The following is a 14,131-nucleotide window of genomic DNA, read 5'->3' on the forward strand; positions in this document are numbered from 1 at the left end:
CACTCCAGGTAAAAATCTATTTTTTTAGGGCTCACTAAAGCTTCCATTCCCAGTTCTGCAAGAGATTGCTGTGCAACCGAAAGATTTCAACTGCAGATTCATTTTGCAGCTTCATACCCTCGACTTGCGTGAACCTTGAGTGTAGCATATACTGTAAATTACACATTTGGTACCTCAAATGATAACACAATTGTTCTGAATCTTCTTGGGAAGGAGCAGTGGGACCTATGAATATTAATTATTCTTTCATAGCGCTCATAGCAACAGTAATGAGTTCGTGAATGTGGGATAAGGGGAAGGGTGTAAGATGCCCTACTTACCAATTTGTGCCAGCTCAGATATTTGTGACTCATTCCCAAGGTGTGTAGTAATATCCTTTTAGTAAATGCAGACACAATGGCTTCTTCTTCAAGCATTATTACACTTATGAAATACAGTGCCCGGCTTCAAGGTTGCCAGGGATGACCCCTGGGGGTCCATTGCTGTTGGCCTGAAATCATGCCTAGGTCCTGGCTCATCATGAACTGATATTTGTCATTGGTGCTTTATTTTTATTTTTCTGAGAGCTCTTTGCCTTAAAATGGCAAACATGTGTGTCTCATGTTCCCCTTGTCTGTTATTCATTGTTTTTGGTGTCTTTTTGCTTATTACATTGTCTCTCTTTTTCAAATGTGTTTGTGAATTTTATTGTGTTGTTATTTTTACTTCTAAATTAATGGCACGGTTTGAACATCACACACATTTCTCTATGGGACTGTAATCTGCTTGTGCCATCGATAACTTGTGTTGAGAAAAGGTCTGCTGAGACTTGTGTCGAGCCACAACAAAGGTGTGTTTAATAAGCGGGCAAGGGATCCCGGTACCCAGATTCAGATCCCCCTCTATCACAGGTAGCACAATCTATCTCCATGGAAAAGTAAACAGCCTCACTTGCTGGGGAAAGTCGAGCAGCCTCTGCTTCCCACTGAATGGCCAGCAGCCTCTCTGTGCTGTGGAGAGTCCATCAGGCCCTGTGAGGCCTATGGTTGTATTAAGACAGAGCGCCATAGTCTTTACATGTATGAAGGAGTGAAATTGTCTCCCTCGGCAGAGCTGGTAGCTTGCAGGGCAAAAGGGGGATGGCGTTTCGAGTGTGAACATTCTCCTCTGTTTTAGCAGCAACAGCATTCCCAATAGTCAGCTCATTTTAAACACAGTCAATTTTTCTTTCCAAACTCGCTTGTCCGTGGGTGCCAGTTAAGCATATTTTCTTGAGAATCAAATGTGGCAACATCCGATTTATCACTTATTAAATGTCCTATTGTTGACCCCACCAGTTTCCTTGCGTGGGCACATCATTGTGATTTATGGCACATTTATTAAAACGCTTGAGCACATGCAAGAAGCAGCATATATTTACAAAGACACGTGCATGGGAGAAAATGGTATGCAACTTCGCCTCTCGCGCAGGTTAAACCACACTAACATACTTTGGCCAACAAAGCAGCCATACCTGCAATGCTCTGTCTTCTAACCGCCAGGGCTCCATCGGTGGCCTTCATCTGATTGGCTGATTTGCTGTATGGCCCCTCATCTGCGAGAAACAGAAGAAAAAGTTTTTAGACTCCTAAGATTTAAGGGAAAGTACTCATAACACGTTTTTCTTGGTGTGACAGCTGCATCTGCTTTTTGTGTGCTAAGACAATAAACGCATAATTATGAAGCCGATGCCACAAACAAGACTGTCATTAACGCATCCGCAAAACATCAAGGCACCATCAGTTTGTCGCGTTGACGCCATTACCAGGAGATGCGACTCCGGAGGACGGGGAAGTTTCCAATGAACCTTGTTTTCATCAACGCTGACAGCACTGAAAACAATTGACTAATGTGTCTAAATTTACAAGGACGGAATAGCTTCCCCATTCAGAGCCTCATAATGAGGCTCTTTGAAATCTGCATAAAACAGATTGTTAGTAATTACCCGGCCTGCAACTGATGAATAGCCCATAAGTGGGATGGCAACAGGTTTTTGCATCACTAATATTAGATGTAACGGGGAAAAGGGGGAGTATTGTTGTCTTTCATGAAAAAATATTTCTCTCGATCCAAGTACATGATGAGCACTTTAAGTTCAGTCCAACAGAGCCAGAAACTACTTTTGCTTACTCACAGTTTTTGTTGAAAAGCGACAATGAGTTTCCTTGAACACCAGGGGGCACTCTCCTTAAGGTCTACATATTATATTGTTAAATGCAGCCACATGACCTATGGTGATGCACAATGCAAGAATATCCCAGTTCCAAGATCGGACTCACAGACAATGGGCTTGATTTAAAGTCTGCCTGAGAGGGTTCTCCTTTGTAAGGCTTTACTTTGTTGGTGGCGGAGATGGAATAGTCTCTGCTGTCCACGAACGCCTCTGATGGCCCGCAGTCAGAGGTTTTGCCATTTATCCACCTACCCTATTCTGAGTGAGCGAATTAATGGCACGTTTTCACTGTCTGTCACCGGCAGTGAAAACTGCAAAATGACCCACAAGCCATGGAAGAAAACTCACCCATGGTGGTGGGGGTCATTTGTCTTTATTTAAAACAAAAATCCAGCTTTATGATTGTTTTTCAAACAAACAAATGTTGAAAGTTTGATGTAAGTATCCATTATCTCGACAGACCCATCTGTGTAAATTACTATGCATTTTCAGAAACCACCATGATGGTGGTTCCTAGGAATGCAAGAGATGTCCACTAGGCTGGAGAACCTCTCTACATTTTGGGGGTATGGTACCATAGCCATGGAAGAAGTAACGTGCTCCACTATGGCAATGGTGGAGACTCCATTCACCAAAGTCTAAATCAGGCCCTTAATACCTAGTCCAAGAACCACCAGCTTACCTGAATTAACTGTCAGCACAGCTCACCATCCCTATGTAAGGTGAGATATCCTTGGGACTTCAGGGGAGGGCCAACAGCTTTAATGTTAGAAGTACTCTTCTCAAGGTCATTTTCCTTTCTTTACAATACAGTGACATAGTTCTGCATTTACGGTGTAAATGTCTCTAAGTCAGTTGGTAAGATAACTCAATAACTGGTGTGAAAGTGCTTTCTCAATCATTCTTGACACCACCCATACACCGCTATGGTGGTCACGCTAAATGAATTAGCAAGATGTGAGAAAACGTTGTACACTCCTAGTCACAGCATGAGAGGGGGTAACTGATCAATTCACCCCTCTGCTATTTCTGGCATATCCAACATCCATTTTTTCATATTTATCAATCTGGTTAGTAGTCTAATGGTCATAAAAAATAACAGGAAAATGGCAAAGCAAAAGATTTATTTGAAAATGAGCATGCTGACAAGGTGGCAGGCAGTACATCAAATCGTTCCTCAACTTTTTGTGAACTTAAAGATGCAGACTGTGGTAAAGATCTGTCATCTTCCTGCACACGCCTCACATGTATGCCAATGTCTTAAAAGTAAGTTCCACCAAAGTTAAAATGTAACTAAGATAGTGCAAATCCTCATTGTTGTGACGATGAACTCAAAGGTAATGTGTTAAGTGATCTGGATGGCCAAAGTAGACATCCGTTCAGTTTGCAAGTTTTGACTAGTCCAAGCACATAGGTTTATGTGACTCAGTGTCAAGAAGGGGGCTATTTTAATGTGACGAATTCATGGCCCATGGCTCTGCTGGCCACTGCACTTTGAGCCACAATTCTTTCCTTGAATGGCTGGACTGTTGGTTGAACTATCATGTCGGGTGAGCTGGTATGACGGTTCTGGGGTTTGAACAAGGATGTGGATCTTGTTAAGGGCTTTAGCATAGGCATCAGCACACTGAGTGCACAGTCCTTTTGTATGTTTTTTTATTGGCTACATTCGTACTCTTTATTATATCTATGATTTTGTAAATACTCATAATCCATAGTCCCAATTGGTCAAGGGGAGATTTTCTAGTAGGAATATTGCTAAGTACTGGGTTGTTGCGTCTCTGACAAAGGTGCTAACACTCAGCAACTAGCGTTTGGAATTCTGCATGAAGAACGGGTGAGGAACAGCTTCAGGCCGAAGTAGGGGCCCAAGACGGATCTAGATACAACTATTCAGATTAGCAGAGGTACCAGAGCCAGGAGAATGTCCACACGCAAGATGCTGCCGGGCCACAGAGATAGCGTTTATTTCTGTACACCAGTGATGCTGTCAGACATCCCTGGGGACATCCCTGGGGATGCATGCTGTGTGCAGTATTTAGGATTAGTGTAAAATAAAATAAGCACGTGCATGTAATCCTACAAAAAGATCACTCGAAGACTGGGGAAGCAGAAGACATGCCCAGTCCCATTAAACACCTCAGTATTTCAGATACACTGGTATTATTGACAGCCAAGGGTTACTGGGGTAGCTTAGTATCTTCATATAATATGGGGAGGGGAGGACTGCAGCCCTCAGAGAGGCAGCAAGTGGGTTTTAAATCGAGGAACATGTCAGATATCGAGGAAGACGGCCCCAGGCGGAAGGACGTGTTGTCAGTGAGAAGGGGTGAGAAGCAGGACAGATCTCGTGCTGGTCTCAGCAGCCTTCCCTTCCGGCAGTACACAGCATCCCCGTTCAACATGCAGGACTTCCAGAGTTAGCTTCAACTTGGGGGCTGTTAAAATCTGCCACTGGTAAATCTGCAGTCCATAAAACCCTTAAGCTGAAACAGCAAGCACGTCTTGGTACTCCGTGTTCCAGTATGCAAATTCAAGGATTTTGTGTTTCCTGGTGTCTATAAAAAGCTTAGTTAGGACTGCAGCTCAACTGGTAATAAACCTCTGAAATAATATCCCCCAAATCCCCAAATGATACGGGCGATTCCTTTCTGCTCTCAAAGTGAGAACTTCTGTTGCATGAAGCATTCTTTTAAACCCGATGAGCTCTGAACAGTTTTGAAAAGATGTGACTGAGAGTGACAATGACAGAGGATGAAAGCTAAGCAAAGGGCTTTCTGTTGGCCTCTGACTGCAAGAATGCTTCCGGGTCACAGAGGACCACTTGACGAGTTCTAAACCTACACCACCAATAAGAGCAGCAAAAAGGAGCAGGATTCCCCGGGGCTTTAACCACGTTTCCTGCAAATGTTTTATTAGAATGACAATAGCAGAGACGCATCAAGAGCACATGCAGTCCAGTGAGACTCCTATGCATCCTCGGGTCCAACTCCCAAGTGCAACTTATAGTCACCACTTCACAACTCCATACATTTTTGTTAGATTTTTCTTAGTGAGACATGCATTTACTAATAAATTCCAAACACCACTACCCTTGGAATAGGTGGGGGAGGTTCACAATAAAATATTCTGCCTCATGCAACACTCCAAATGTAGAGTACCTCCTGGGCACCAGTAACCTCCCTTCCACCTTCGGTGCATCCAAAGTTCCTCTGTGCACTGATACTAGTCACACAAAGTGGGCAGTGGGCCCCGCGTGCCCTCGTAGCTTGGCTTCCTTACACAACTCTAGCAAAGCCACCTGGAACTAGAGGTACAACTAGGTAAAGATCCAGAGGGCGTTAATTCACTGCATATAATGCAGGGTGCAGAGCTGCACCATCACACCTTCAAGGCGCATTTTAAATATCAACAATGCAGAAGGAAAATACTTCCCTTGGTGAAGACGCTGACAGAGGCATGTTTAATATTTGATTTCTTTGTTGTGCATTGACTTTATTCCACCCTTCTCCCATACCCTCTCTTTTTATGGCAGGCTAGTCTCACTTTTTATAAATCAATTTTTGAAAATCATATGTGTATATCGTACTACTTTAACACTTTTCAGATTGACTCGCCTCGCAGTCCTCGTTTACAGGAGTTACTCGCACTGGGCTCAAACGTGCTGCAGAAGGCGATCTGTCAACTTACTACATTCAATTTCAAGGTGGCTTATCAGTACCTTTGGGTATGTTGTACTTTACTCCATCATGTTATTGCCCTGTGCTTTTCATGAATGTGTGCATAATATCCTTGATCTGCACAGCTAACACCCTCCAGAAGACAATGGCCTCTCTCCATACTGCGGTGTTTGAGGCCTGTGGCCCCCTTCCTTCAGAGCAGTGTCCGCTGCCTCAGGTGTGTCACATAAACAACACTGCTCTTTTTTTATAATTTCTGTGGACCAGGTTTTCTGAACTGTGGAGCTGCACTACGTATGCCTACATTAAGATAAATATTATATATGATGTGTTTCAGGGAGGCGCTTGAAGCAATAGAATGTACTTACTTAAATGTAACGCTGCAGCCTTACTGTCTGCTATGTTTGAACGGAAATGCTGATTTCTCAGCACAAGGGCCCCACTCCTGCAGATGTGGTACACAGGAGAACTGCTGCTGGTCGCACCGTTCACCACCACCACTCAAGTACAAGCAGGCCAGGTCTATTGAGGTTGTAACACGGAAAACAGAACGAGAGTTAAAGGAAACTCTATATCCTACATGGGCCGAGACAAGACTGGAACTGGAAGGACATCACTTCCAAGGAAGACAGTATATTCTGCAACAATCACCATGGTGGTCGACTTAGGGAGCCAGCATTGGGCGTCTTTGTTTTACCTTTTCAGCAAGAGGTCAAGGAATAGATTTTAATTGCCATTTTACAGCAGAGTAACAGGTTATATCAAGCACTGACAAAGCAAACAGGTTTTGCTTGGCGGCTATGGTGCATGAACAAAGAAACACAGAGTCTAAAACTACTAGACACATCTATATTCACACAACCTACCCACCCCGCAGTCATGTACGCAGAGGAACAAAGACACAAGTCACTAGGTCCATTAACCAAGAGACAAAGGCACGCAAACACATGCAGGCACACATCCACACAAAAGCACACACCGAGAAACACACAACTACAGACACCCACGCACACATGCCAAAAGGCATGCAGACACACAAGCAGTTGCAGGGAAACATATGCATGCTAACAACATACACGCAGGGATGGTGTTATGGATCAGCAGTTGCTAAAGACATTTATTTCCTTTATCAGGTTTACTTTATTATAAAATAAAGAAAGAAAGAAATATCTATATATCTATCTATCTATCTCTATCTATCTATCTATCTATATATATATATATATATATATATATATATATATATATATATATATGTGTGTGTGTGCTTGGTGCAGTAATGCTGATGAGTTCACTTGTCTTGTTTTCCTCTTTCTGTTTTGAGTGGGTTTAATGCATTTCCCCATTGGATATTTTGCCTCAATTTAACTTGCAACACCTGGATGAAATTGGAAACTTGCCAAACTAGAGGTAAACTTAAGTCTGCTTTCTTCCGTGTGTTACAGTTACACAACAATGAACGCTCATTCTCTGTGAGAAGACCTGGCAAAGCAATAACCTTTTCTAGGGTCGAGCATGCGTCGCATGCGTTTCACTTGCGAGACGCTTTAGTAGTTAGAAAAGGGCTCGGAGCCCCGGCCCTTGTCACGTCAGTGTCTTTCATTGGTTCGTGGGCTTGCCTGTTAAATTCTGCTTGCTTTCATTAGTGGAAGTCATGCATATGTCATGCCTTTTCCAGTGGTTAGCCCTCCTCGAGCGCAGAGACCAAGTACTAAAAACATGCGAGGCTCGCTGTTTCCCGTCAGGTTTGTGGACTACTTTTTATCTTTTGTTCGCAGCGCGATCTCGCTTGGCAGAAGTCGAGCGCTGTACATAACATCGACCCCGTTACATAGTTAATTGCACTTTTGCCGGTTACGTAAATAATTGCACTTTTGCCAATAGGTTTCACTACGAGTGAACTGTAGCAGCGCGATCGCACTGTTTTTTTCCATTCAATGTGGCAAGAAAAATCCGGTTGGGAGTTTACAACTGCTAATAGCTGTAACTCGGAGAAATGCAAGACCCTATTGCATTGCAAATTCTTGTTCTTACTTGGAAGTACTAGCATTTACACAGATCACTGTGAGAGAGAGCTGAACAATAGGATTATAGCCTCAAGGAATATCGTGATTTAACAGTTATTGGTTAAGAATCTCTATATGTAGAGGAGAACCAATAATTGAGTATTATTAAATTAAAAAATAAACAAAATGTTAATGATCTCATTCCCTTTGGGCATTACAGAAACTCATTTATTTTAATGTTTGGATCTAAAAACAGGAGTCAGTGTTCCTCCAAACCAAAAAGGTTTCCTTTGGTGGATGGTATTTTGCAATGTTTTGTGGCAGATATGGATTGTAGGATTATTTTTTTTACCTTTGTGAACATTTTGAAGATTGTCCGTCCAACGTACAAATTTCTAGAGAAATTACAGGTATGAATTTACTGTCTGAGCAAAGTTAGTGGAAACATTCTAACAAGGGAGAAAAAAACCAGAATAGAAGTTTGAAAACTTAAAGAGATCTTTGTAGTACTTTGATTTAGTACATTTCTGTTTTTTGTATATTGAACTTGCTTCCTGAGAAAATCATTTTAGCGATGGGATAACCCCAGCAAAAATATCTAATAACTATTTGTTAACATGAAATAATGCATGATGTGTGCTTTTCAACTGTGTCCTATTGTTTGAAAGCCTATAATTTGTGGGAATTATTGTATCACTGTCAAAAACAGTAGCCAAGTGACGAGGATAATGCCATTTCTATGCATCAATGCTTTTCCTCCATTGATAACCCTCATTGGCAATACAAATAAGTCTGGCTTTCATTTTCAGTATAAAGCAAGATCTCCTGGCTTTAACAATGCCTGTTCTATTAGTCGAAGAGCATACAGAATAGTGGTAGTAGTTGCAGTGGAGGAAAGGGAAGTGGTGGTGGCAGGAACAATGGTGTTGGTAATGCTAATGGTGGGGTAATGTTGATGGTGGTGGCAGTGACTGTGTGGTGGTGATACTGATGGTTATGGTGGTGGTGGTGGCAATCGTGCTGGTGATGACGGTGGGAGTGTTACAGGTTATGCTGGTGGTAATGATAATGGTAGGAATGCTAGTAATTATGGCAATCTTAATGGTTTTGGTACTTGCAGTGACGGTGTTAACAGCAAGGGTAGTGGTGGTAATAATGGTGGTGTGCATAGAGGCAGTGGTGGTAACAGTAAAGATGGTGGAACATAGATAATGTATGTATGTCACAAACTCTTATGTGTGATGAGGGACTGTACTTTTTAAATGGAGAATAGTCCCTCGTGCACTGCAAAGCAAGACTCCATAGGCAGTGAAATAATAGACCAAACAATCAATAGCAGGGGTGAAAGATGTATACTGCTTTAAGGAAAAGCCAAAGGCCAGTCTATGTTTATTGTTAATAAGTGGTAAAAAAAAAAAAAAAAAAAAGGCAGCCAGCCAGTTAAAGCTACAGTCAGACCTTAAATGGGGCAAAGAATGGAAGAAAAAAACCACCATGTACCATGTGAAATAAATGTAAAAAAGGAGCGAGATTAGTATTACAGCCCTCTAATGCTATGGGGGGGGGGGGGGGGGGCACTTCTGAACGTCCCTGTTTTCAGTCTTGCTACCACGTCACAACACATTAACCTCACTCTGGCCGATTATTCTCTACCCCGGCTGTACTCAAAGGCTGAACTAACTCTACCAGCTCACTGCATGGTGAGGTGGCCACCTTAGCAGATAATACTTTCTGCCCTCTGCACCTTCTTGGTAAATGTCCAGGACTAAAGCCACAAATGAGAAGAATTGTTTCTACACGGGAACTGATGGCGGTCAGTCATGATTCTTAGAGTAGTGGAAAATGTGTTGTTCTAAACTGATTTTTTTTTTCTGCAACCTTTGTAGCAATATTTCCATTAAAGGGGGAGAGGTAGATTTAAATAGCCTAGTGAAAAAACAAAAAAATCTCTCTCTCTCTCTCTCTCTCTATATATATATATATATATATATAGAGAGAGAGAGAGAGAGAGAGAGAGAGAGAGACAGACAGACAGACAACAAAGTCTACTCCGGAATTTTAACCCACACACATTTGAGTATCCATAAGTACAAATATGAGGCATTCCAACACTCATCTAAAATACTAGAGGACTGTGAGTAGATTTGCAAGTATCCCCTGAAAATCACAGAAGGTCGCAATTGGGAAAAGGGAACCGGAAGGAGGAAGCACTTTGCTTTTCTACCTATATCACCAGGTGATATCCAACTGGGCTGGTCACTTCTTCTGAGGCATCACTTACGGCTGAAATGTACTGGGTGTGGGGGGCTGTTTAGCAGTATAACAACATGTTCAGCCTCTTGTATGTAAACCTCTTCGTCTTTTATTAAACCACAAGTGGCCAAATCCGCCGTGGAAACTCAGGCAGACATAGTGGTGGTCATTATGGCAAAAGAGATTATTTTTTATCAACTACAACACCTTTATCTGATGTATCTTAACCCAATTATTGGGACTTGAGCTGGGCAAAGGGGTTGGTCTCAATGGAGTATCCAGAAAATTAAAATCACTGGTACTTTGAAGTAACATTTTTGATGGTACATAGCTAGTGAGCCCAACCCTTCCCAGAAGAGCATGCTTGTCCCTTCCATCAAAGTATCTACCCCTTCATCCTTTCACCCATCCATCCAATTGCTGATATCCGCTATTTCGCCTTTACATTCTGCCAGCCATTTATTTGTTAAGCTCTCATTCAACCTTCCCCTATTCCTTCCATCCATCCAATCTGTTATCCATCCATCCTGCCATCTATCCAACCACTCTGCCATCCATCCTTCCATCGATCCACTCTGCCATCCATTCATCAATCTACTCATTCATCCAATCTGCCATCCATCCATACACTCTGCCGTACATCCATCCATTCCCACGCCCTCCATTCATTCATCCATGTTTGCCAGTCTGCCATCCATCCGTACGTCCATCCATCCCCTCTGCCTGCCATCCATCCACTCTACCATCCATCTATCTATCCTCCCCTCTGCCATCCATCCATTGTGCCACCCACCTTGCCATCAAGCCATCTACACTTTCATCCATCCACTCAACCATCCATCCATCTATTCTGTCATCCACTCATCCATCATAAATTCATACACTCGGCCATCCGTACATTTGTCCATCCACTCTGATATCCATTCACTGATCTTTTTACTCACTCTTCAATACCTTTATTCTGCCATCTTTTACCTGTCCATCCTCCTTCCCATCCATCCCTTTACCAGTCTACCAACCTATCCATTCACTCACTCATCCATCCCTTTACGCTGCAATCATTTCATCTGTTCATCCATTCGTCCTTTCACCCACTCATCCAGCTATCGAATTATTCATCCACCCACTCATTCACCCACTCACAGTGCTTTAAATGGAAATACAGAAGTCCAGGTGCTCACTCTTTACAGTACCTGCTTGTTCTTTAGAAGTGCTGGTGCTCTCTAAGTGTATTGCAGCAGAGCTGAAAACTGCAGGTACTCACCCTTTCAAAGTGAAAAAGTGTGGGCACTCAGTACCGGAGAGCACCTGCCCATTTACAGCGCTGCCCAATCACCCACACATCCTTTCACCTTTCCTTCCAATCAATATACCTTCCGTCTCTCCCTCTCCCATCTTCACCCACCTTTCGTTCTTCCTTTCTCCTGCTTCCTCTTCTACTGACGCTGTATTCATTCATCAGCTTTTGTCTGCCAGGTTGCAAGCAGAAGATGTTGCCACCCCCGCCGAATCTGCTAAAGGGGGGGTTCACGACGCCCCTGGCTGGTTGGATGGTGAGGCTGAACTAGGGGCGGGCTAGACTAGTCCCCTGCACAGTTTAAATTATGCAGGCATTATTTCTGTAATTCCAGGAATTTTAGATGACGCTTAACGTGCAAAGGTCACAATAGAAGACATTATGCCACATCTCAAACACACCACGCTCGTGGCAAAATTATAATGCAGGAGCACAGGAACAATGTGAACACACAGAAAGCGAGTGACTGTCGTTTGCCACACTTGTCTTCTAGCACTATTTGTAAAAAGGACGCAAGGGTGCATGTTTCAATGAAATATGGTGATTAATGAGGGATCTGCGTTTTGCATTTTCATTCATACTTCTCCCGAAATTTCATGTGAAAGGAAACGACGCAGGTTTCACACCCCAGTAGTCCAGCCCCCAACCTCACACACCCCGCCCCCCACCGTCGTTGCCCTTGGAATGATTGATTACAGATTGCGGTTGGTGTCGATCATATGGTGCCCCGAGCACAGACGGGGAACTTGTGGGGTTCACTGGTTACTGTTTCTGTAAATATACAACTCCGTGCTCAGGGGGAGATCGCGTGCTTGCTTGAGTGTCACTTATACAAATGGTTCCTAGCTGCGGGACGTGACCCATAAGAGGGATGTCAATGTTGGACCTGTGTGACACGTTATGACAAAGTTATGAGCGCCAAGATATTAAAAAGATGTTAAACGGTGTCCCTTTTTGGAAACCATCTGTACCACTTCTAACAACCATTTTCGTGATATGTTCAGAAGTAAATCTGCTCCATGTTCCATCGCTGCAAATCACAAATGTATTCAGTGAGGTCCCTTCATAACTAGTGGTTTGAAGGACGGGGTCCACAAATTTGCACGTATGCCTCAAGGCACTTACTGAATGTTTAAGCAACGTCGCCACTTAAAACCATGTGAATTAAACTGACAGCTACACAGAAGAGAGCGGCAGTCCCACAGACCTCCCACGCAAACTAGTACAAATTGTCATTAAAAACAAATTAACCTTCTTTTCCCGACAAACTGCTTCTCCAGTACAATGCTCAGGAATTCTGGAGGTGCGACAGATCAAGTGACCAGCCGCCGGAGCCCGTGGGCACATCTCTTCCTTCGCCGTGCACGGCTCCCGCGAGGACTGGGGGAAGTCAATACCCAGCTCTCGGAAATCAGTTTGCAGGTTTAAGATTCCTAAACGGCCCGCACAGGTTGGAAGCCACGGAGCCGGCGCGCAGACTCCTGCGCGAACAACACTCCCGGGACAGGAATTATTAAGTATTCTCACGATCGCTTTCCCTGCGGAGACGACTTCCAAGGCCAGAAGCAGGCTTTTATTTTATTCCATTTATTTATTTATTTCCCAGTTTGCAATCGCAGGAGCAGGTCGAGCCAGACCCAAGTACGTGCACAGGCATACACAAATACTTTCACAGTGAGACCAAGCACTGTCAATTTCAGGAATAATGCAGGAGTAAGCAGGGCGGTGGCGGGGCTCTTAGGGCTCTGCTGTTACAAGCCAGGGTCATGCTTTAAACAACGAAGGTGCACATGTGTTCCAAACTCCTTGAAACGCAGGACTAATGCTAACAGGGCCGCTAAGGTATGCAAGATTAATGCTAACTTTGCGCATCGAATATGTTATGTGTGGAATTTCTGGTAGAGTACAAAAGTTTCAACGATGCATTTTTGATGATACTGTGTCTAGGAAACTTCATGCTCCAAAATAAAGGCATCTGACGCGGGTGGGCCATGGCCTCATTTGGGGGGCGCGGTTGGGTCAGCGCATTACATTTAGTAGGGAACGGCCCGAGAACCCTATCCCACAAGGCTGTTTTAAATTAAGGGGAGAGAGCCCCCCTCCCCGAGCCCCTGTGAGGCCCCAAGGACCCCATCCCACACTAGCCAACTTGAATAACAACCATACTGTGTGAGGTGGGGGCAGGGCCTCCTCCTTTGAAGTACCTTTGCCCCCAGACTGCCCCCAATCAGTCTCTTCCTAAAAAAAAAAAGCTTGCTGAGGCTGCTGCTAAAGTCCTGGGGTATTTTTACAACCATCAATGGATGCCATCAGTTCAAAACCTCTGAAAACAAGCTGAAAACCACTGTCCACAGTGGTTTTCAGCTTGTTTTCCCTGCCACCGTGGGATTTTGGCTCATCATCAGGTGACCGTGTGATGGGAGCGAATACAGTGTGTCACACTGTGGCACTGTGTGAGTTGGTAAGTCTGCCATCCCACGGGACTGTCTTTAAAGTAAAGGGGAGGGGGGCATGGGGTCCCATTCCCAAGGCCCCGTGAGGCCCCGAGGACCTCATCCCACAGGGCCCATAAACATAATTGCAGAGGGCCCCTCCCTGAGCCTTTCTGTGGCCTCCGGCACTGTTTATGACCTCATATTACATCACTATGACATCACTGATAACATGACTGCAACATCTAAAATTAAATCATCAATGAAAAAAC

The 14,131-nt window shown here is 43.8% G+C and overlaps 1 protein-coding gene across 21 annotated transcripts in view; it reads right to left on the reverse strand.

The window, feature by feature from the left end:
- Positions 1 to 14,131, reverse strand: part of GRIP1 (glutamate receptor interacting protein 1) — a 1,044,357-nt gene that overhangs the window by 387,810 nt on the left and 642,416 nt on the right. For all 21 annotated transcript variants that reach the window (XM_069229162.1, XM_069229153.1, XM_069229151.1 and 18 more), the window contains exon 2: positions 1,493 to 1,573. In XM_069229162.1, the coding sequence (XP_069085263.1) occupies positions 1,493 to 1,573 (81 nt within the window). The remainder of the gene's footprint in view (positions 1 to 1,492; positions 1,574 to 14,131) is intronic.

Source organism: Pleurodeles waltl, chromosome 4_1 (genome assembly GCF_031143425.1).
Source record: "Pleurodeles waltl isolate 20211129_DDA chromosome 4_1, aPleWal1.hap1.20221129, whole genome shotgun sequence".
In the NCBI taxonomy this organism is placed as follows: Eukaryota; Metazoa; Chordata; class Amphibia; order Caudata; family Salamandridae; genus Pleurodeles; species Pleurodeles waltl.